Source organism: Poecilia mexicana, unplaced genomic scaffold (assembly GCF_051168715.1).
Source record: "Poecilia mexicana isolate PSO_F unplaced genomic scaffold, ASM5116871v1 scaffold_23, whole genome shotgun sequence".
NCBI lineage: Eukaryota > Metazoa > Chordata > Actinopteri > Cyprinodontiformes > Poeciliidae > Poecilia > Poecilia mexicana.
In genome coordinates this window covers 12247184-12270826 of record NW_028263392.1, presented here as the reverse complement: position 1 = coordinate 12270826, position 23643 = coordinate 12247184, and the positions used below count along the sequence as shown (strand labels likewise).

At 37.6% G+C, this 23643-nt stretch overlaps 1 protein-coding gene across 4 annotated transcripts; it reads left to right on the top strand.

The window, feature by feature from the left end:
- Positions 1-438: 438 nt before the first annotated feature.
- On the top strand, positions 439-22723 carry pacsin2 (protein kinase C and casein kinase substrate in neurons 2). Of its 4 annotated transcripts, XM_088003006.1 has the most exons (12): positions 441-624; positions 9598-9674; positions 9968-10124; positions 11138-11373; positions 12924-13079; positions 13172-13347; positions 13439-13559; positions 14083-14130; positions 15623-15753; positions 19003-19137; positions 20084-20265; positions 21156-22723. In XM_088003006.1, the coding sequence occupies exons 2-12, from the start codon at positions 9618-9620 to the stop codon at positions 21266-21268; spliced, it is 1512 nt and encodes a 503-aa protein (XP_087859132.1). In that variant the 5' UTR covers positions 441-624; positions 9598-9617; the 3' UTR covers positions 21269-22723. The 4 variants fall into 4 exon arrangements, with proteins under 4 accessions (XP_087859133.1, XP_087859132.1, XP_014836770.1 ...); XM_088003007.1 differs by lacking the exon at positions 19003-19137 and having other exon boundaries at positions 439-624; XM_014981284.2 differs by lacking the exon at positions 14083-14130.
- Positions 22724-23643: the final 920 nt, after the last annotated feature.

Below are 23643 nucleotides of genomic sequence, written 5' to 3'. Positions count from 1 at the left end.
ACTGGGGTATTGATTCAGCAGATGAGGCTGTAATCAGTCATTGGTTTGGCCTGCAAATTGAGATTTAACTGGTTGGAGGGGGTAATTATACCTTCACTTAAGGTCAAATTATTTTAAATCCATTTTTGTCCATTACTAAATGACATCAGCATTTAAAAATAGGGTTCTGTAATGGTTGGCCTACCAAAATTACTCTAATTATTCGGCAATAATGGGTCACAAAATATCCAGTTGTGACTTTCAGCTCAAACAACACAACACATGGTGGAAGATGAGTTCTTCTTATAAATTATTGTTATATATTGTAAAAAAAAAAAAAAAGTTGTTTTCACCTCTACCTTCTCCCGTTTTGCTGGTTTTATTTCAGTACTTTTGTGTTCGAAATAAATTTAAAAGATTATTGATAGTTATTTTATTTTGAAAATCCTGACCGGATATAGAGTCACTCACTCCGGCTAACTGAAATTAACTCACAGTAGAGAGTCAGTTGAGCCGTAGTGCTGCTGATCGGAGAAGCTGGTAAAAGATTTGTAAACTGGAACCTCCGTTTCGAACTACTTTTCAGTTAAACCCGGAGAGTAAAAAAAACAAACAAAAAACAAAAAACGATAAGACCTACTCAAGGTAAGTTTTACACGAAGAGTTTTGAATTTTAACTGCTTTGCTAACTTTTTGCTGTTGGGGCTGTGGCTCTTTCGCTAACATTAAAGCTAACTAGGGGCTAACTTAGACTTTCTTCCCAATAAGAGGGAAGTCGGTTGACTACTAAGTAAAGTATAAAAATAACTATTAGTTGTAAATACTGGTAACAAATGTTCTGGGAATATGTGAGCTTGATTAAAAAGATACACTTTTGAACTTGATCACATTTATCAATGCCTGTGCTGGAGTAGATTTAGTTTTCCAGAGCATTAAAAGTAAACTGAAATAAGCAACGATAGTTCTGGCGTTGTTTGCCAAATGCTTGGTCAGTAACGTCTGGTTAACAGCTGGTTCATTTATGCCGTTTCTCATCAGCTGCATATATCTTGCTAGAGAGATTCTCAGTGTTTCTTTGCCTGTAGTGATAAAGGGCGGGGCAGGTTTCGCAAGTGAAGATAACCCCCTGGTGCATGTCATGTTAAAGGTTCACAACATTGCAAAATCGGTCCATGTTCTCAAGAAAAAATGGTTCTGCCTCCACAGATTTCTCTTGAAAACTGGATCCTTACTTAGTTCAGTCAGTTTTACGCATTGACAACCGGGTGACAGGTTTAAGTCTTTACTTTTACACTGTACAGGTATAACTCCGGTGACATTCATAAAAATAAATGATGTAGCAGCGAGTCTGCGACTCCTAATCGTCTTCAATTTAGTTATTTATTTTAATTTATTTTTCATAATGGCAAGAAGCAGCGTAAAATAATTGGCTCAGGTATGTATCAGATTATCAGGTTATGATAATCGGGATTACGCATAAAGATTAAACATCACCAGTTCCAGCTTTTGCATTAATGGCATCCTGTATCCAAATATAACAAAGGTTTTGTGAACATGTTGGTTTAATCAGTAGTTTTGATCTTAAACTAAAAGGAAGGAGTCAATTTCTCTGTATTTTTTTTAAAAAGTGTACCAAAAAATACACTTAAAAAAAAAAAAAAAAGAATTTCCTATTTTCTTTAGTTCAAAACACAAATACTCAATTTTTGACTCTACCTGAGAAAAGTGCGCCCCTAAGACAAAGGTACCCTGGGTGAAGAGCCACAACGACGCATGTTTTAAGCACTGACTTTATACACACATAAAAAATAAAATTGTATGCGAATTACTGTATTTACAATGAAACAGACAAGTATCTACAACGTTCCTAAATTACTACCTGCTAATATTACAGTTACAATGTTGCATATTGCAAGGTTTCCCTCAGACAACTTGCTAAGCCTGGTGGTTGAGCGCTAGGGCAGTCGTTCATCCAGCGGCCTGCCACGTTTTTGAGTTAAAAAAATGTTTAAAGTTGATAGGAAATATGAAAATATCACTTGATAATTCTGTGTTATTGAAAGATTAATATCCGGACACCAACTGTAAAGTCTTAAAAAAAATCCAAGTATTTTTAAAAGAGTTAAATTAATAAGCAGTTCTTAGCCTGGTGGGGGCACAAGTAAAGCCTGGTGGCCCACCAGGCTTATGATACACCGAGGGAAACCCTGTATAGCATACAGCTTCATATCCTAAAGCAAACCTTTAAGGCTTAAGTTACTTGTTACTACAACATCTTGGATTACATGAAACAGGGAAGTGTACTGATCCTGAGCCTGGCAGTCGGCACCTAATGGGTCCTGGTGATTCAGTGGAAGCTTTCAGTCATCGTACACCTTCAGTGTTCAGCGTGAGGTTTAAAATGACTGTGGTTTTGTGTGTTTCTTGTAGGAACGTTGCTAGGGTAAAGCAGTAGTGAAAATTCGGAGTTCCTCTTTTTCTTAGAGGCCATGTGAACTGATTCCTCTGCCAAATAATCGAGCTAATCTTAGAATGGTTTTCCAATTTAGAAAACGGAGGCAGTGCTGCTTCACTGGGATTCATCTTTTATTAGTGAATTCACTGGAACACCCATGAAGCAGTTCAAAGATCTCATTTGTGGGCATTGAAGCCTCAGTTTACGAGCCGAACAGCTTTATTTCACACATTGAAAAGAAAATTAAATATCTTTTGCAGATGGTTTGTGTTTGCAAGGCTTTCCTGAAACGTTTTGGAAATAGTCGAGTGGTTTCCACAAGGGGGAGGAAAAAAAAAAAAAGTTCCTGTCGGTGATGTAAGGATCTCCCCTTCCCTTTCATATAACACCGTTTCCCTCCATTATGTTCCCGTCCACGTTGCTGGCATGGTCAGTGGAAAGTGCCTGAAGATGTGGAACAAACGGCATTGTTTTTCACCGTTCACGAAGCGTGCAGTAGGTGTGTGCTCGGCCTGTTATTTTGAGTTCAACCTGCTGTTGATAGACTGGTGGCTTCGATGCAAAAATATGTTGCCTCTTGTCTACAAATTTAGTCCGGTGGACTTTTAAAGCCCAGCGTACGTCAGCTTATAATGGAAAGTGTCCACATTTGGGCAACAAGAAGGGACCACATCCCCAGGAGACCAGCAGTCATGTGCAGCTGTGGAGCTTGCACAAGGAAGGAGGTCAGAGGTGACTGAAAGGGAACAAGTTTATGTGCACATGAGATTTTTAAAATGAGTTAAAGTAGGGTTGTTTTTTGTCTTGTATTGGCATGTTGAGCTTAAGCAATCTCCTGCTGTGAAGTTGTAATAAAAAAGGGATAGATCAGCTCAGCTGCCCTCCCCTCCTGTGAGATATTGCAACTTTTTTATGCAACATAGATGGAGTTAAAAAAAAACATATCCTGTTCCTGCCTGCTCATGTAAGCAGGTTTTGCTTAATTGTAAGTATTATGTTTTTTTCCCCCCTCAGCTTTGGAGTTATATAATCACAATTACCTGTTAATCTTTCTTCTTTTTTTTAAGCTGTTCTTGTGTAGTTGGTGGTCATCTGGCTACCTGCATTTAAAACCAAAGCAAAGGTAGTCAGTCTTATTTTTAGACAAAATGGAAAACGTGTTTTTTCTTTTCAGTGAGAATTATTTAGTGTTGGAAAAACTTTCCTCTCCTCACATTTGTTACGTTCCGACCACAAACTTCGATGCATCTCGTTGGGATTTTATGTGATGGAGCAACACGAAGTACAGCGTGATTGGAAGGTGGATGAAAACCGTTCAAGGTGTTATTTGTAAAGACTTGCAGCTGTAATGGAAACAAGAAGGCGACAAAAGGTATTTGCACAGGGAGGCTGAATACAAACTAGGGCTGCAACTTGCAAATATTTTAGAAATATATTAATCTATCAATTATTCTGATGATTAGTCGATTAATTGGATAAAAAATGGCACATTTTACAGATTTTTCATTCAACCACAAGCATTTTTTAATCAACAATATTAGAAATACTTTAGAAGATGTAAATAAACAAATAATCCAATTCCTTTTTTAAACATTTTATTGCCTAAAATGCAATATCGTAGCTTTGCTTTAGTAAATCTTGAGTAGTTTTGACTAAAACATATTTACAGACAAGTATTTTTGTCTTGCATGCAAAATGTATACTTTCTTTTTTTTTTTGTCACCAAATGCCCTTTTTTTTGTATATTGCAGTTAACGATTAGTTGACAATTATTTCAATAATTGATTAATCACGATTGATTTGATTGACCATTTCAACCCTAATACTTTTTACAGTTAAAAAATGTTAGAAACCATGTATTTTTCTTAATTGTACGTTACTTTGTGTTGCTAGATCAAAAAAATCCCAAATAAAATACCGTTGTACTAAGATGGGGAAGTTCAGGAGACATGATTGCGTCTACATTTTGTCCTAAAAGACTCAGAGTTTGATACTAAAGTTAAATTTGACCATAAAAACCTGGAAAATGAAACGGTGTAGATGTGCTGCGCTAACCTTTCTGTGTTTGTCGTTGCAGTAAATTTTAACCCTGTGATGCAAACGTAAACAGCCTTCAGACATGCGTGTCTTGGCCCGTCAGCTGTCAAATCAGTTCAGTCACGACCTGCTGCCGTTTTCCTGCTTCTCAACTCTATTTGTGACACTCTTTTTGCTCCGGCAACCCTCTGCGCACTTGGGATTAATCGACGGGTGTTTGTGTGAAGACTGGCCATCTTTAAGTTTAGCTAACGCAGCTGCTGTAGCGCAGCTGATCACACATGCTGCTTGTTGCCGAGGCGAGAATCTGCAGTAAACTTTGGCCATCATCTCTTGGTAATCTTATCATTTGCCGCTGCTCAAACATATCCCCTCAATAAAACCAGAATAAGTCGATGGGATCTCGCATGATTGTGTTTGCAGCTTTGGTCGCATGCTTGCATAACATGCCAAGGTTCAGTTTAGGCATGGGAGCGCTGAGGAATGCATTTGTTCTCATCTATCTTAAGGCTGCTGCCAGCAGCCAGATTCCAGTGTGCTTAACGGTTCACTTCCCTATCGGCGTTTAGTGGATATCATTGTTGCTCTTGATTATGTAATCTCCAAATCCTGTAATCATGCGGCGTTGACCAAATCCTGTTTATGTTATCAGTTTAAATGACAAAACCTTCAGTGTGTGATTGTTTTTAACTCTTTATATTCTGCCTCCAATGTGTTGTTCCTCATCTTCTCCTTATATGAGGCGGTGAGCGTTGTTGAGTTTCCCAGCAGAGTTGGAGGACTGGGTGGACTTCAGACCGCCGCTCAGTCAACAGCATTGTTTACAGTTATGGGTCAGGCTGCGTTCAATTGTTTAAAACTGCCCTCCACCCTCCTCCCCTGTGTCACACGGAGCCAAGGGTGTGCAGGCGTTTGTTTCCATTCAACGTTGATTACATTCGGACAAATGAGGAATTTCCTAAATATTATTACAATTGGGCTCTATTTAATATTGATTTAAAGGTAGACAAATCTTAGTTTTATTAATAATCAGTTCAGTTGTATTTTACCACCTAAATAATGCGAATAAATTTTAGCTGTGTGTATATATTTTCTCTAACTTTATTTGTTTACTTGGATATCATTCTGGATGGCTGTCAGGGGAATTTTCTACTCTGGAATATTTTCCATTTGTAACCAGATATTTAAAGTTTCCCTCAGATGCTCTCAATAAGTTTTTAAATGAAGGTTATATACAATTTTAAGAGAAGAAAGGTTGTGGATGTCTGCAAATTCAATGTTTTTGTGCTAAAGTAGAACAATTTCACATTAAAAAATGTTGAGGTTCTGATCTTTAAGTCAAAAGTTTGAGCTGTACAGAAAGCGGGATGTTTGCTAAGCCTCTCCAGATCAGGGCGGTCCAGTTAATGTCCAGTCCAGGTGTGTTGGAACAGGGATGCATGCAAAAGCTGCAGGACACCAGCCTTTGAAGATGGGCAACTGTCTCCAGGGAAGAAAGCTATTTTTTGCACTTGGTGAACAGTTTCTGTGTTAATTTTACCATATATCTAGAATTACTATTCGGTAAAAAAAAAAAACATAAGAAGCCTGATTTTTGATTCAAAATCTGCTGCTTTGTTTTTCTTTTTCTTTTTTTTTTTTATAAAGAACCAAACATCATGCAGTCTGTAAACATTTCCATGGCCTTTGGAAGAGAATCACTAATGCTTTTTTAAAAGCTCAATAGTAGTTTCATCTGATAGTTTCAACTTAACATGTTTGCATTTGATATGGTAGTACCAGAATTGGGTAGTAACTGGTTGCATTTACTCAATTATATTTACTTTAGCAACTTTTAGGAGTGTTTTTACCACGCTGCACTGTTTACTTTTACTCGAGTAATTTTATTTTATTAACGAAAAATAAACATGTTTTTACTAAAAATTCACCAGATGCAGACACACACCTGCAGTTTTTGTTGAAGTTTTAAATTTTTTTTTTTTGAAAGAAATTTATTTATTTTTGTTATTTTACTTGATTCTTAATTTTTGTCTGTAAAATACCAACATTTCCACTTAGCTTTATGGTTCATTTGATTATGTACAGGGATGAGGGGATTGGGCACCAAAACCAAAACAGGCTTCAGCCCAGGGCCCTTTTTCTACGAAATCCAGCCCTGCCGAAGAGGCTCAGAAATGTTGCTGAACATTCATTGTGATGGTTTGGTTCCTTTAAAACAAAAAGGGATCCAGTTTTCGGCAAATAGTTCACAAGAAGCTTGAGTAAATTTGAATGTCTGGCATTCTCTTGAAATGGTGACAGATAACATCTGCTGCGCTCACAAAGGCTGGAGCTTTTGTAAACTTTAAACCCGACTGTGAGCTCAATCGGCATTAAAAGGACGATTGTTCACGTTGTCGGTGGTGACCACAAAGCTGCCCACTGTCCAGGAGCGGCCCTGGAGGGCGCGGACCACTGACCACTCATCCTCTCGCTGTCCCACTCCTCTGAAAGAAACACTGTGTGATCACACTTGGCTTCAAAATGGGTCTTGTTTGACTGGAATTTGAATTAGAGATGAGAGTTAGATAATATAATATTGACTCTACTGTACGCCGGGTGAAGGAACACAAGAAAGGACGCTGGCTAATTTAGCCTTTTATGTGTGAATAATAAAAAAAATATATATGTATTTTGCAGGCATGCCTTTATATTAGGAGTAGTCTGGAAATGTATCAAGAGAATTGTAAACGTCCCATTTTACCATTTGATACTTCTCGTGTAGTTTTGTTTTCTTGGTTAAATACACAACTCCTTCATTATTTGTACCAACTAGGATGTTTCCTACTGTAATTTAACGTCCTCTGTCATGAGGTCACTTTCTGTTTTCTGCTCTTGCCTGGTTTGGTCATAATGTCATATTTTGGAAGCTGACTGAGCGAAGCATGACTCACAACTCCAATTAATGAAAACAGGATGTAATATGGAAAGGAAACAAAAACACAATTGGACTACATCTAAACTAAATTAATTTTCCCCCATCATTGGATATTTTGGTTTTTGACTTTATGAACTCATAAAAAAAAACAACAACAATATGACTATTTCACTACTTTTGTGGGAGTGTAAATAACTTTAAACTGAAGTTGAACTGTACTTGCTGACTTTGTAGCCATTTGTAGTAAAGCCTGCATCATGCAATAATAATGTTGGGATAATATGAATCATGCTAAATGATCAAATCCTGAACATTATTAATGCGTTTCTGCTCTGGGTTCACTGCAGACATACATCATGTTTTCTTTCTATAAGATCTTCCCACCACGTTATCTTTTTCTGCTGCAATAAACGACAAACGTCCCAAAATATATTAGTAGCACAGGGAGCCTGAATGCAAAGTATGCCGTTTGTTTACTTGGTTTTTATTGCTGCAATTCTTTTTGGCCTATGTATGTATGTATGTATGTATATGTGTATATATATATATATATATATATATATATATATATATATATATATATATATAGAACAACAGCACTTAGCGTGAACTGTTACTAATTATTTCTAAATAAAACTTATTGATCTGTTCAAAAGCTTAAAATATTAATGGAGAGATCATCAACACTCTAGTTCATCATGGTCTAATTCCCCTGGTACTTTTGTTTTCTTTTACTGGGAACAACAACATTAAAAAAAATTATCTCCAGTAATTCCTGGAATTATTTAAATCCTGACGCAAATTTTCAGTTGCAGTCTGTTGGATCTAGACGTTGCCACCGTCTGAAAATCTAGTCACAAGAGAGTGGAAGGTGAAAAGTGAGGAAGGGAAGACGACTGAGTAACCAAGTGGAGAGCAAAATGAGGGGATGAATGAGAGAGAGAGAGAGAGAGAGAGAGAGGAGACTGTGGAGTTTGAAATGATGGACGTGATGCGGAGACGACAAACAGAGGCCCGAGTGTTTCGCCCGTCTCAAGGAAACGGAAGCTGCCTGCTGTGTGTCCTCGACAGTCGCTTTTTGTTTATCTCTGCCAGAGCAGAGAGTGTGTGTGTGTGGGTGTGTGTGTGTGTGCGTGTGTGTGTGTGTGTGTGTGTGTGTGTGTGTCGCCAGAACCTTCCGTGGGTTCGCTTCGTCATCAATAAAACCAGGTGGGTGAAAACACCCACCTGCTGCCGGGATTATCAAACCACATCACAGATTTATCTTTGTCTTTTGGTGTTTGTCTTTGTAAAAGTGAAAATTAGGCTTGGATTAAATCAAAGTCAGGATCTGAAAGGTGTTTGCTTTCACCTTTAATCCAACCTGTAAAAATTGAATCTTGAGATGTTTTCATACCTTCATCAATCTATAAAAATGTAAAATTGCTTTCAAAGCAAATTATGCCAGAATAAGTAGAAATGACTAAACCACAACCAAAAGTATTTTTAAACCTATATCCTATATTTAAGTCATGTTTAGAAATATTTTAATTATTCTAGCAATAATATGCAATTTTAATTAAATCAATCTCCAAACTAATCCATAAAGATATAGTCCGAGAAATTCTTTATATTTCTCAGATTTAGAAATATTTAGCATCACTAAAATCATTAAAACATTTTTGAGGAGAAGGAAGAAAAAAAAACACCAGGAGCTAATGAATTTCCTAAATGTGTATAGTTATTACCAAACTATATATATTTGATGTAAAAGAAAAACACTGCAGCATTATCTACTACTTACAGTTTGAACAGCTCAATTTTCTGAAATATTATTGAAGCTGATTTTGTCAAATGTTTGATAAAAGTTGTTTATGCCTGAAGTTTCTTATGTTTGACATTTTGCATTTGTAATTATGTTGAGTGGGAAGGCCGGTTTACCGTTCAGAGTCAAACACATTAATCAGTGTTTAAAGTGAACTGATTGTGGATTGTGTTTTTTTTTTTTTATATACTTCTCTGACTTTCTAATTCGAGCAACAAATCATTCTTATCTAAAAGAAACCTCCGTCCGTTGATTTAATAAACAAAGTTTCGCCACGACGGCACAGAATTAGTCACTTTCTGTTTGCAAAGCTTTTTTTTTCATGGGTGAATTTCAGATGATTTGTTTTATTTTACTTTGGTTCATGTTCTTTTTGCTTTTTTCTCTTTTTATTTTTTTTTTTAGCGTAATCTTGGGCAGCAGCGATGTCGGGCGCCTACGATGACTCCATGAATGACGTCTCCAGTGAAAGCTTCTGGGAGGTGAGGCTTTTACAATCTTTTCCTCCAATACAAAATCCTTTTATTCGTCACGTTTCTGCTGCACACATGTACAACTCCGTTTCAAGATAAGTTGAAGACGAAAAACCAAAAAGCTACTAGATTGTTGTTTGCTTTTTCGTTGCGACGTTTGGGAATGAATCATCATCATCATCATCTTTCAGAGAGGACAAACTATAAAAGAGAAGTTCAGTTCTTCCCAGCCAAATCCTGATTTATAACGCCTAGTAAACCTTTCATCTGTGTATTTTTATTTATTCTTTTTTTACCCTCAGGTTGGAAACTACAAACGCACGGTGAAGCGGGTCGATGACGGCAATCGGCTGTGCAGCGACCTCATGAACTGCATTCACGAACGCGCTCGCATTGAGAAGGCGTACGCGCTGCAGCTCACAGAATGGGGAAAGCGCTGGCGGCAACTCATAGAGAAGGGTGAGAATACAGGAGATTGAATGCTTGTTGCTGCTGAAATGTAGTGTTTGATATATAGGCACTTAATTTAGTCACATTTTCAAATTTATTGATAGTTATTGATGGGAAAAACGGGGAAGAAAATGCTAAAAATAACATGCTAGTCAGTTTTTTTAACATCATCATGGAAGGAAATTTATTACAATAAATGATAAGCGACACAATAAATGCCCACCCCTATTTAGACCAACACAAAGTAGTGCATGTTGTGAAGTGGAATAAACATTATATATTCATCCTTCAAAGTGGATTTACCGCTGCAGGTTTAAACTTCCTCTTTTTTTATGTTTAAAATGAGAACAAATTGTCATTTTAAATAATAGCCTGTTCTGAAAACATTAAAACATCACACCACAGAGCATCATACAGCAGAAGACAGAAAAGTATATAATAAAATGGAGAAAAAAATAAACATGCAACCATATTCATACAAGCTAAATGCACTATAAGTCAACAGCTTTACACAGATCATGAACTGTAATTTTTTTTTATTTTTTCTGAGTTGACAAAGGCTGATAGTGAAGTTGGCGTACTGAGCTTTATTGTTTTTTTGTTTGTTTTTTTGCTAATTATTCCAATCATTGGGTGAAACAAAACGAAATGAGGATTCACTTATTGATCTACAAACTCTTTGGAGCGTCAGACTGATTAATTTATGCGAGTATTGTTGGAAATATTGGAGCAATTCTAGTTTTATAGATTAATTTATACCAATTTAGAAATCTGTATGAATGAAGTGTAAAGCGGTTAACAGGTGAGTATGGATGACAATGGCGGGTATTAAAAGAGGCATCAGTAATAAAACGGATTGCAGTGATGGATGAGATCCAACTTATGAAGCAGATTTAGATGCAGATTTAGATGCAGATTTAGATGCAGAGAACTTGTAAAGAGTTTTCAGTGTGACAAAACAGAGGGAAAGCTTACAGTGCATGAATGTTTTTGCATTCAGTGTAAATCATTTTCGTGTGCAGGCCCTCAGTACGGTACGTTGGAGCGAGCGTGGGCCGCCCTCTGCACCGAGGCCGAGAAGGTCAGCGACCTCCACCTGGAGGTGAAGGCGGCGTTGATGAGCGAAGACTACGAGAAGCTGAAGAACTGGCAGAAGGACTCGTATCATAAGCAGATGATCGGCGGCTACAAAGAGACAAAAGAGACGGACGACGGCTTCCGCAAGGCTCAGAAACCCTGGGCCAAGAAACTGAAAGAGGCGAGTTCACACCTCTGATGAAACGAGCTCAAAGTGATTTTCACTTTTTTTTTTTTTTTTTTTTTTTTGTTGCTAAAATATGAACAGCGACAAGCTAAAGGAGCGTTTCACCCTTCAGTTCTCATGACTGCGTTTTCCTGACTCACCGTTGCTTATCTCCTCTCACCGTGGCAACAATCTTATTAAACAAAAGCAGCAGCAAGGAAGCAGAGCAACCCTTCACTTTATCGTCGGGCGTTCGCCTCCAACATGCTGCCCTGTGTGTGTTTGAGTCAGAATAAAGGAAGGAAGCAGTGAGGGGTTCAGATGCTCTGCTGCTCATTTAGCAGCGTTTTCCACTTTCCTTTGTTTCGACAAATGTGTTAGTAAGCACAAAATCCAACGAGCCACTGAGGAGTCTGCAACTTGATGCTCTTTGCCCTCACTTCCTGTCTGTGATGGTATTCTGGTCTCGTCAGCGACCACGAGCAGTTCGGTAGTTATGTTGACTAAAGTGATCATCAGGCATAGAAGAAATCAAGCTAGCTAACAGAAGAACAAGGGCTCCCACTCAAGTCGCATGACTTCCTGTTTTAGCACGTCGCTCATCGAAACAGCTGCTCTGACTGAGGCTCAGGTCACGCGTTACATTCTGCGGCTCATTCCTGAAATTCTTCCAGGTACTTCCCTCGACCCGTCGTCTATCAGCCATAAATTCCTCTCGTCATAAATGAGTCATAGGAAACTCAGCGAGCACGTTTGTTTTACTCATTTGATTTCAGCTGCACCTGGAACATTTTGGGCAAAACCTTTATGCGGAATAGTTTTTGAAAGATCAAAGCCTCTTTTAGCGGATAATAAAAAATAAAAAAAAATTTAAAGGCACGTGGAGCCTTTGTTTACAGAGCGAGCCGAGGTCCCGGCAGCTGGACCCACCGGTGGGTCCGTCGGGTTCTAGGGGTTAATAATGCCCATTCATCCCATCCATCTGGTCTGTGCATCCATCTATTTGTTCATCCATTAATATCCTTCATGTATTAGCATTTTGTCCATCCATTCATCTGGTCAATCTGCATCTATCCATTTATTTATTCTCTTCATTTATTCTTCCTTTCATCCATCCCTTTATGTATTCCTCCTTATGTTCGCCTGTCCATCTTATTTAATATTTTTTCGTTCATTTGTTCATCTGTCCTTCTGTTATCCGTCCATCAGTATGTCCATCCATTCCTTATCCATCCTTTTATTATTTCTCTACATTTATTTTTTCTGCTCTTTGTCCATTAATTTACTTTTCAGGTTTCATATTTAAAATGTTACACATAAATTTGAAGTGAAGCGTAAAGTATGCAGTTTTGAAATGAAAGTCCTCAAACATGCAAAGATTGCTTCAAAATTTATAAAACTTAATTGTGAATTGCTAATTATCTGCTTAGGGAATCAAATCTTTTATTCCATGAATGTCGGATTTTACTGTCAGCTTTGCTCCTTTGCTTTGGGACTGGTGTTTTTTTTTTTTTATGTTTTTTTTTATTTTATGTATTTTATTTTGTTGATTCTGAATCCTGCAGGTGGAGACAATGAAGAAATCTTACCACTCAGCCTGCAAAGAAGAGAAACTGGCAGCCAGCAGGGAAACAAACAGCAAGCTGGAGAGCAACAACAATCCAGATACTCAGAAGAAACTGCAGGAAAAAGTGGAGAAATGTCAGCAGGAGGTCCAGAAGGTACGACCGGCTTCATGTACAGTACCTGATCCCTTTCTGGGGTTTTCAGATTGAAAATATGTGGTTCCTGTTTGGCTTTGCATTGTTTCCAGACCAAAGAGCGCTATGAGAAATCCCTGGAGGAGCTCGAAAAGTTGACCCCTCAGTACATGGAAAACATGGAGCAGGTGTTTGAGCAGTCGCAGCAATTTGAAGACAAACGTATTCGCTTCTTTAAAGAGCTTCTGCTGGAGGTTAAGAAGCACTTGGACCTTTCTACAGACTCCAGGTCCGACGGGAGCACAACGTTAATCAAAAGGATATGGCTTGGAGATAAATAAAGACTCTGAGTAATGTATTTTACTGTTCTGTCCACATAGATTCCAGACGGTTTACCAGACGCTTGAAGACACGATCTCTGCTACTGATGCTGAGGATGACTTGAAATGGTTCCGATCCAATCACGGCCCGGGCATGCCCATGAACTGGCCGCAGTTTGAGGTACTTGAACGCAGCACATATTTACACAACAAAGTGTTTGAAAAGAGGATTAATAGAGATTTACAAGTAAAGAAGATACACATTGGCTTTATAATGTTATTTTTTTTGTAATTTGTAATGAATGTAAACATATTTGTATTTACACTAATGAACAGAAATGCTAATGCTCAGATGGTGATAAATAACCTCTAACTGCAGCTGTTTGCCTTGTAAATGTATCCTCTGCATGACTGTGCAGCCTTTTGTTATTGTTTCATCTCTGAGGCATGTTAGAGAGAATGGTGTCGTTTTTCTTGTTGGGAAATGGGAGAAAGACAACAACGTTGATGTGAGGGGCCTTCCTACACCTTTTCCTTCTTTCTATGTTCACCTTAGACTTTTTTAGACAGGATGTGAATGAAGGACAGCATCTCTGTGTTCAGGAAGGCTGCAGGTTTTTTGATTCTCTCATTTAAGCTTACAGGCTTGGACTGTGCTCCAGTAATCCTAACCAAAATTGCCTCCCTTCCCTCATGTTTGACAGAATTTGGACCGGTCAAAGCCTCGCTCCTTTAAGAGACGGTCCATCGTAGTGAGTTCTGCACGGAAAGGCTATTCTGTCACAGCAGCAATGGGGGGATTTCTATATTCTCGCTAACAATCTGACACCTCTGTCCATTAGTGTGTGTTTTGATGTCCCTCTATTTGTATTTCATGCTGAATGAAACGGCGGTACAAGTATCAATCTATTGCATGGACACACAACACTGATTTAATAGTTAAAAGGCATGTTTTCAACTTTTTTACAAACTTTACTTTCCCATTGTTTTCAGGTTTTTTACCTCAAAAATATGCAGGAAAGTATAAAAGAACAAGGCAGACGAAACGCAGATGAAAATGATTTAACACACAACATTTAATAATTTAATTTCATGAGGTAGAGATTTAAATGACTAAAAATCCCTTTAACTTTGGCTGGTGAGGAAGAAGTCAGGAAAATGATTCCTGCCTTCATTTTCAGGAATGAAAATGAACAAACCAGTTTATTAGGTTTATTGTAAACCTAACAAACTGGCACCATACCCGTTCATTTAAAGGCCTTCTCGGGTAAATTAAAAATAGAAAAATTAAAACCAAATTCTGATTGCATTCAGTGGGCCATTATAAGTTCTGCTCTGGCATTTTTTATTTATAAAGTTTTTCAAATAAATTTATACCAAAGGATACAAAGACATTGAGCACCTGAACATTAACAGAAAAACAAAAACTGATAAAGAAAAATCCACAATATTACACAAACAATATAACGAGTAAATGCATAAATGAATAAATAAAAACTGGTCCAAAGTTCCTGACTGTTACCTACTCAGCTGTCCATTTTATCTGGAAGACACTTGACGAATGTGGTTCAGTAAACGGAGCATTTTGGTCATTCACTCGTTCCAACACTGGATTCTTGCTCCGGTTTCGAGAAGCACCGTTACTCTGATGCACCAGATTGTTGGCACCCTTATTCCTCCCACCAGCTGCGTCACCAAAATACGTATTTAGTCATAAAGTAGTTAAAAAGTCTCACTTTTCTACACGTAATATTTATGTACTGCTGGGGTTGCCATTCTACGACAACTGATTTTATTGTAACGCGGACTAAAGGAAATGTTCTTTATTGTGAATGTTGGTGCGGTCCATTATAAGAAACATTCATTTACAAAACGAACACGTTTTGTAAATGAATTTCAGGGCCTCCACTTTGTTGCTTCATGTTTCCTGCTTAGCCTTTGGTTGTGGGCAAATGTTTCAGTGTTCCTCCTTTCAGCAGGTGATGGAAACTGCTTCTGATCAAATATGTGATTTTATCTGCCTCTTGTGCACACACACACACGCATGCATGCACAGCTTTAAGCTCCTAAGTGTGTCTTCTTGAACACATTTTTACTTACCTTAGACTGGAACATCATTCACGTGCTGCGTATGTGTGAGTGCAAGACGTTCTCTCTCTCTCTCTCGTCTTATGCTGCTGCTGCATGTTTTGGATTAAAAAAGGTCAAACATTCTGACTTTAATGTTTGCTTCGTGTCCACCAGGACTGGTCCGTAGACCTGAACCGAACCCTCAGCAGGCGAGAGAAGAAGAAACCATCAGAGGGCGTGACCCTGACGGCCATCAGTCAGACCGGGTCGGACCAGCCGGTCCAACCTGCCAAGAGCAGCAGCAGGTCCGCATCAACTTGGTTTTCTTCTTCTGAAATGCCCACTCCTCCAAAACACGGCCAGCATGATGTTTCATTAAATGGCTGTTCCCGTAGCAATGGCGAGCATTTTGCTCGCCATTTTGAGAAGCACCGTTACTCTGATGCACCAGATTGTTGGCACTCTTATTCCTCCCACCAGCTGCGTCACCAAAATACGTATTTGGTCTTAAAGTAGTTAAAAAGTCTCACTGTTCTACACATATTTATGTATTCTACTTGTCTAAAAATAAAATACACAAGTATGTATTTGATAATTTATAAATTATCAAATGATCATTTGATAAATGATAACACATTTATCCATTTGATAAAACCAGACTCATGTCTGTTTCCGGTGGGGGGGGGGAGCCGCTCCCCCACCACTGGGATTATAAGTTTGTTGTAGCTGTGCCAAAACTAATGTGGAAATATTGCTCACTCGCACAGAGGCGTTCAGGAGCAATAAGTAAGTAAATAAATTAAGTTCAGGGGAGTTAAAAGGTTTAATGGCTTTTGGTGGAACAGCTTAAAGCAGTCTGGAAAAAATCTGGAATCAAACTATTTAAGGTCTGGATTAGGTTCTGCAATGGAAGAAACGGAGGATGGAAAGAGATTTGTGTTTCCAGACACTCCCTTTCCTTCGTCAAATAGTTATATCCGCTCGTCTCTTATCCATCCGTTTGCCCAGCTACGCTTCTCCCTTCATCCATCATTCCCTTCTTTTGTCCATCTTTTCATCTACGTAATTTTTTTTGTCCATATTTCCTTTTATATTTTTGTCCATCCATTTGTTTTTTTTAAACTGACCTTTATGTATACAGGTTCTCTCGTTGAAATCCAAAAACTTAAAACACTGACAATGCAAATAAGTAAAAGATTTGACTCAATTAAACAAGCTAATAAAATATGAGCTAAATAAAAGGACAAGTTTCACACTCTTAGTCTTAATCGTCCCAAAGGAATCTATTCTTCTCTGTTTTAAACCCTGGCCACTTTAAACATATCTGCTATAAATTCATTGAACATTTTTCTCTTCGTGTTTAAAAAAAAAAAAAACTAAGTGTGAAATTTGAGCCTGAAAAAATGTTGAACTTTCACATAAATGCTGATAAACATAAATATAAACATTGATATTTGACTCCTGTGAAGATTTAAAGCCGCCGAAGGTTTGATTGTCGCTTGTTAATGACGTGATTGAATCCGTCTGACCCGATTAGATAAAGCCGTTTTTGTCCTTGTAGAGGAATTTGCTGGAGATCTAACTGTGTCAGGGAAAAGATGAACAGGAGACCTGATAATAAATCACACCATTCTCTCAATTTCGAACAGATGCGTTCCATTTGATAAAACCAGACTCATGTCTGTTTCTGTCAAACGTTCCTCCCTCTGTTTTTTTTTTTTTTTTTTATCGACGCGTCTTCAGGTTGTAGTGAGTGATGAGAAATTAGAGTGGTGCAGGGCAGGAGTGTGTAGGGAGTCAACAAAGGGAATTCCAGTCATTTAAAGCATTTGACCTTTGATCTTTCATTTTGCTGATCGCCTGACCCTCTTCCCACCATTGTTAGTGTTTCTCATCTTGTTTATGGATCAGTTGTGTCGCCACACAATGAACCCTAAGGGATTTCAGCCCAGTTAAAAAAAAAAAAAGAAGAAGAAGAAGTACTCTCTTCTTAATTTGTAATTCAAAGATCTCGTTTGTCGGCTGAAACTCTCTGAAGTTACATTGTGCCAAATTCCAGCTCGCCGTGTTTGCTGTAATAACGCCGCAGCCTCGGCTCAACCCGCCTGGCATGACCGGGTAAACAGAGGCGGTTACTTTTTTTTAAAAAAACAAACTGATAGCCGCCTGCGTTGCACGGTCCAGTAGTTCAGTCAACAGAAAGCAGAAACCCGGTGTTTCCTGTGGGGAAAGTTGAAGATGCGTTTTGCGCTTTGATGCAGAAATTTGGGTCCTTTACTTTTTCGTCGTCGTAATCAGTTAATGGATAACTGGGTCTGATGTACCAAGCCTGACGAATTTAGTGCTGTTATCATCTCCGATTGTCACAAAAAGCAATAAATCAATTAATCATTTGGACAACAGTTGCTTAAAGTAATTGAAAAGCCGCCATTTTGAGAAACGCTCCAAACGATTGACATTCAAATGCCTGTTTTTCCTGTCCAGCCTGAATGATTATTGATTTTTGAAATTCAGTTTTGGTTACAGAGACTTCATAATCTATTTTAATTGTTGTTTTTATTTGTATTTTTTTATAAATGTTTTCCAGCTCCATTGTTAAATGTTCTTTGATTAGGTGTACTTGCATTTATCACTATTGAGATAAATAGTGATAAATGTCCTATCGCCGTAATCTCTGGGACAGTTAATTGTCCAGTAAAATGAGTTCTAACAACAGGCCTGATTTGAGCTGAATGCCTCCGTTTTTCTGGTCGTTTTGTCGCTAAAATAACTTCAGGGTTAAACTGTTACTGCAGATACTCGGTCAAAAAGGAGGGACTCCAGTCAGAAGCAGAACAGCATTCAGTAAAACATTTCAGCGTAGAAAATGACCTTTTCTTCCTCACTTATTGGTTGAACGCTTTTTGTGCGTGTGACGAGGCATTTGCATGGATCCACGTCTTCAGCGTGGGTTCCGATGATGGATTTGCATCTTGCTCCAGCGTGTGTCAGAACGTTACACACCTGTGGTTGAATATAATTAATTTCGACTTTTCTGCTTTTCATTTAAACTACTTTTATTTAGCGTTAACTGGATAAAAAAAACAAAGGTGTCAGAGTGCCCTTAAAAAGCCTTGAATAAGTGTATTTAAAATTAAACCCTTAAAATATATTACTTAAATTTTTATGTTTAGGAAGTTGAATTTCAGCTACAGGCTTTTTGTATCCATCAATAATCTTCTGCCACAATTGGTTGTGAATTTAAATCAGTTTGTTTCCAGGTGTAAACCCAGTTTTTAGGCTTATTTTGGTGCGTTTTTGATGGGAAATTGGTTATGTTCAAACTCTACATTTCTATTCATTTAGTTGAAATTTAGACAGCTGATTTAACAAATGCGACCGTTATGCCAACATCATCAAACTAATGCAATTATTCACCCCAACCCAGTGAAAAGTGTCTTATCTACCTTTTCTTTTCACGCAGAATTATTATTTAATAATTCTGTCTTTGTCCAAATATATATATGTGTGTGTGTGCATGTTAATCCATTTCTAACTGTGCTCCATGTTATCAGCCTGAATGTGGCTACTAAAACAGAACCGGTGGGCACAAACCCGTTTGAAGATGATGATGAGGAGCAGGAGGAGATGGCTGAGGAGGAGCAGACCACCGTCAACCACGTCTCTGTGAATAAAGAGGAAATAAAAACGTTGGTGAACAGGAGGAAACCCTCCGCCAACCCGCAGCCTCTTTTGTTCCTCTTCCTTTTCCATCTTTTACTCCTTAGATTGTCGTTGTGCCGCGTCTCCTGCATCTCTTCTTCTCTGTTTTTTTTCTCCTTCCCTCAGGGTTCAGGTTGTTGTGTTGCTCTGCATGGTCTCTGAACGGCACTGCACACAGTCGGTGTGCGTCTGTCCTTCACGCCTAACAGTTTCACGTTTTTGCAGAGCGTCAAATGCCGAGACGCGCATGGAGGCGCTCGTTTCTGCTGTGGGAAATGTCTTGGTCTTGCAGTCAGATCTGATTTCTGCCACATGTATTCACAGGTTTAGAGACTGATTACTTATTCAGTTCATTTCCAATTGGCATCAAGTCAAAAATATCAATTTAAAAGTTGTTTCTAACTCCCAACCGGTCTGACTGTAACCCCCTTGTGTTGCTTTTCTTCTTTTCCAGCTATCAGAACCCAGTTCTTTCTGTTTAGGTGGCTCCCTCTGCTGGCTGTCAACGTTAAAACGCCAATCATGCGTTTGTAGTGATGATTTGTCTTGCTCGGCCTTTGTTTTTTTGTTTCATGAACCTGCTATGTTTATGTTGCCATGTTTTATTTTTATTTTTTTTTAAACTTACCTTTCGTCAACATTGCCAGCTCTTCATCTCCTAAAGGCATGAAAGAAATTACGATCATTTAAGTTGAGCCGCTGCCACAAATAAGCAAATCTTTACACTGGATGTGACTGAAACCAAATGTTTTCATCGTGTTATTCACCTGCACTTTGGGCTTTTGTGTGGTTTGTTCCTGCTGGTGTATTCGTCTTACTTCTAACTTTTGAACTCTTAAGCCTGGCATGCTGAACCTTTACCAAAAACAACATGGCAGGTTATTTAATTATTATTATTTTTTGAAAGTGAGGATGTCTTGCCTGTCTGTCCAGCACCAACAGCACAGAGAAGACCCCAGACTGGTCAGACGAGGACACAGCCGGAAACCCTTTCTCCACCAACGGCGACGGCAATCCGTTTGAGGAAGAACCCGAGTCCCCGATCATTTCTGTTCCCGTTAAAGCCCTCTACGATTACGAAGGACAAGAGCAGGACGAGCTGAGCTTCAAAGCAGGTTTGCAGCGTAAATAACATAAAAACCTCTGGTAAAAATCTTTTTTTAGTATCATAATCTAACTCTGACGTAAAAGACAAATCCAACTTTTGAGTATATTTAGTGATAAATGTTATCCTAATATAGTTATAAATCTCGTCACTTTGATGTTTTACTGCAGTTCCTATTTTAAATGGTTCACTGTATCAAATCTGCTTCTACTCAACAATTGGTTGAAGAAGGATCTGCACATTTGACCTTAAAATCGTAACTTTTTAGCTATTTTTAGACGGCTTTGTACCAATTATTTCCCCCTTCTTAGTAGCTGTGCTAATTAAAGCTACACAATGTGGAGCCACCATTGTCATTACAGTTGTGAAACCTAGCAAATATTGCCTCTGAGGACTAGTGAAATATTATATTTTAACTTCAATAAATGTAACTTTTTTCTGGACAGACTTGATAGATATTTCTAGTTGCCAAGATGCTAAAACTCAGAGTATTGAGGGACATTATGTTCAAGGAAAATGTGAGTTAATCATAATTCATGTCCTCATTGCAATTTTCTGTGCAGCCCTAAGTCTGGTGCTTTTGTTAAGCCCGAACATCCTGATACCAAAAATAGCAGATTCGGATTAAGATCTTTTAAAATATTATCTCCTTCTGACATCTTCTACTATTTCTAGCCATCCTGCCTCAAGCAATCATTGGAAATTTTATTAGCAGAGACATACTGCAATTATCTAGCTGTTTTTTTTTTGTTGTTTTTTTTTTCCAACAAAAACTTGGGTTATCATCCAGTCTTTAATGATATTGTGGTGAGTTAGTAATAGAAAGTAGACCTTTGACACACATTTTGGCAGTCAACCATCTTCCTCGCCCTTTATTTGTTCCCTTTTAACCTTTTGCAGGTGACGAATTTACAAAAATCGGAGCAGAGGACGATCAAGGCTGGTGCAAAGGCCGACTCAAGGACGGACAAACCGGCCTCTATCCTGCTAATTACGTCGAAGACATCCAGTGAAAAGCTTCGCCCGACGCAACAAATGTGAAGAAAGAAGAAGCAGCAGCGTTCGGGCAGAATCGGCTTGATGTTTCTCTTCCTCTTTAGTAAATGATTAAATAAGCGTGTTGTATGAGGACCACTGTTGCTTGCTACAGATTGGCTTTGGTGTGAACAAAAGAGCGGGAGAAGAAAGCAGAGCACATGTTACCGGGGGAACAGCTGCTGTCAGTCTAAGATGTTACATAAAATCACATTAATGCTGTTACAGACAAGCTATTCAGATGTGTGTTAGGTGAGATTCAATTAAATGTGTGTTAATAAATGTGTAAATATATATATATGTTTATATATATATTGTTTAAAACAAAACACTGGGATGACAACCTGCCTTGTGACGTCAAATGCAGCCTTAATATTTAAACCCTTTTTTTTTTTTTATTATTAATTGAGGGAGACTTTTTAGTTATTCTTGCTAATGGACTCCAGTCCATTGATATGTAGAACATGTCTTTGCATAATATTGACCTCCATGTATTACCCTTTTAAATTTGCTCTGTCGTTTATCTTAAGGAATTATTTTTGAGCTGTCGAGCCTCATCCTTTCTTCATCTCCGTTTTTCTCTTAAGGTTTCAGGTTAGTGCAGATGAATTGAATGTATATTCAGTGATTGTATTTTTCACATATTTTACAGATGCTAGACGTATGCAACCACTGATTTTCTTATTTTACTTTTTTTTTCCTGCCGACACACACACACACACACAGATTGCATAATTATATTGTTTATTATTCATGCAACACTGAATGTTTCTCTCACTTGAATCTGCATGTTTCAGTTCACTTACTAAAAGCTAATTGTCCTGCAATTGAAAAAAAAAAAATTTTTAGTGCTTGTTTTAGCAATAAAAATGCATCCAAGCAATGTGTGGCAGACATGCGTTGAAATAAATGCTGGGATTAAGCGTATTGCACATGGATTAGGCATATTGAAGAAATTACATGTTTTGAAGTAGAATAATTTATAATCCCACAAGTGCTCTTGTTCTACTCTTGCTAGAATGCTGTAATTTAAAATACTTTTGTACATCAAATGATTGTTTTTGAGTATTTCTTGAGGCTGTTACTTTGTTATTCCTGTAAATATTTTTGTTTTTCCTTCACAGAGCCATTTACATTCTTATACAACATGCCTAATTTCTAGTTTCATCCTAAAACCTTTGACATAAAAGCTCGTATTTTTAACAACCTTAATGCACATTTGGATATTTCTTTTTTCCTCCTCTTCAGAAATGGACTCCATCCTGTTCATAGTTTATATATCCAATGTTGAGGTAGATGACGTTTTTTTTTTTGTCTTTAAAACTGTTTTGTCATGTTTTCAGGGTGGGCTGCTGTTGGTCGGCAGTAACAGCTGTACTTGCACATTTGTAAATGTTGTATCACAACATAATAAATAGATTTATTCAGCAAAAGATTTGCCTTTTAATATAAAAATAGGAATGCTTATGCCATATTTCATCTGATATACCTTGTAGATATTATTTTTCAGTGCCTAGGTTTGGGTTTGACTTATATTATCTAAAAAAATCACTAAATGTCATTTAATACAATTTACATTGTGGCTTAAAGTAATTTTAATTCTTTTATGATCATATTGTAATTTTTTAACACTTATTGCATTCATTTTATGGGTCCGTTTTGCGGTTTTTTTTTATTTAGTGCCAGTTTATATTAAACCATATGCATTTTGTTTAAGTTTTGTAATTAGCTTAACTTTTATTTAAGCCAATTTATGCCTATAATCGTTTTTGTGAAGCTATCATATAAAGGATTCTAATTAACTGTAGGATACTATTGGATAAGTGAAAATTATGAAATTTTAGTCTATAATTATGTGGATGCTAAGTCAGAATTATGAGGGTTTTATATTAAGATCTGAAGTAATTAAGTAAAACTTTGTTTTGAGGTAGGTCATAATTATATCTCAATTATGTGGCAGTTAATTCAAGATGATGACATTCTTATCAAACTATCAGGTAGCTAAATCAAAATGATCAAGATTTTATAATGGGATTATTTCATTTTTATATTGTAGACTATAAATATTTCATATCAAGATAGCATTTTATTCATAAACTAGTTGAGACAAAACTCTGGAAATACTATTAATGTTGATTTATTTAAGTAAATTTTTTTGAATGTGATCATATCTAGTCAAAATGATAATCTCATCATTGAGGATTAATCTTGAGTCAATCTATGAGACAATATATCACATTTATGTAATATAAATTCTAGTGTTTTCCTGATGGTGACTGAAATGCTGCTTCTAAAGGCTTTTCAGTGGAAAGGTCACATTAAAAAGACGCGTGAACGTAGCTGTTGCTTTTGG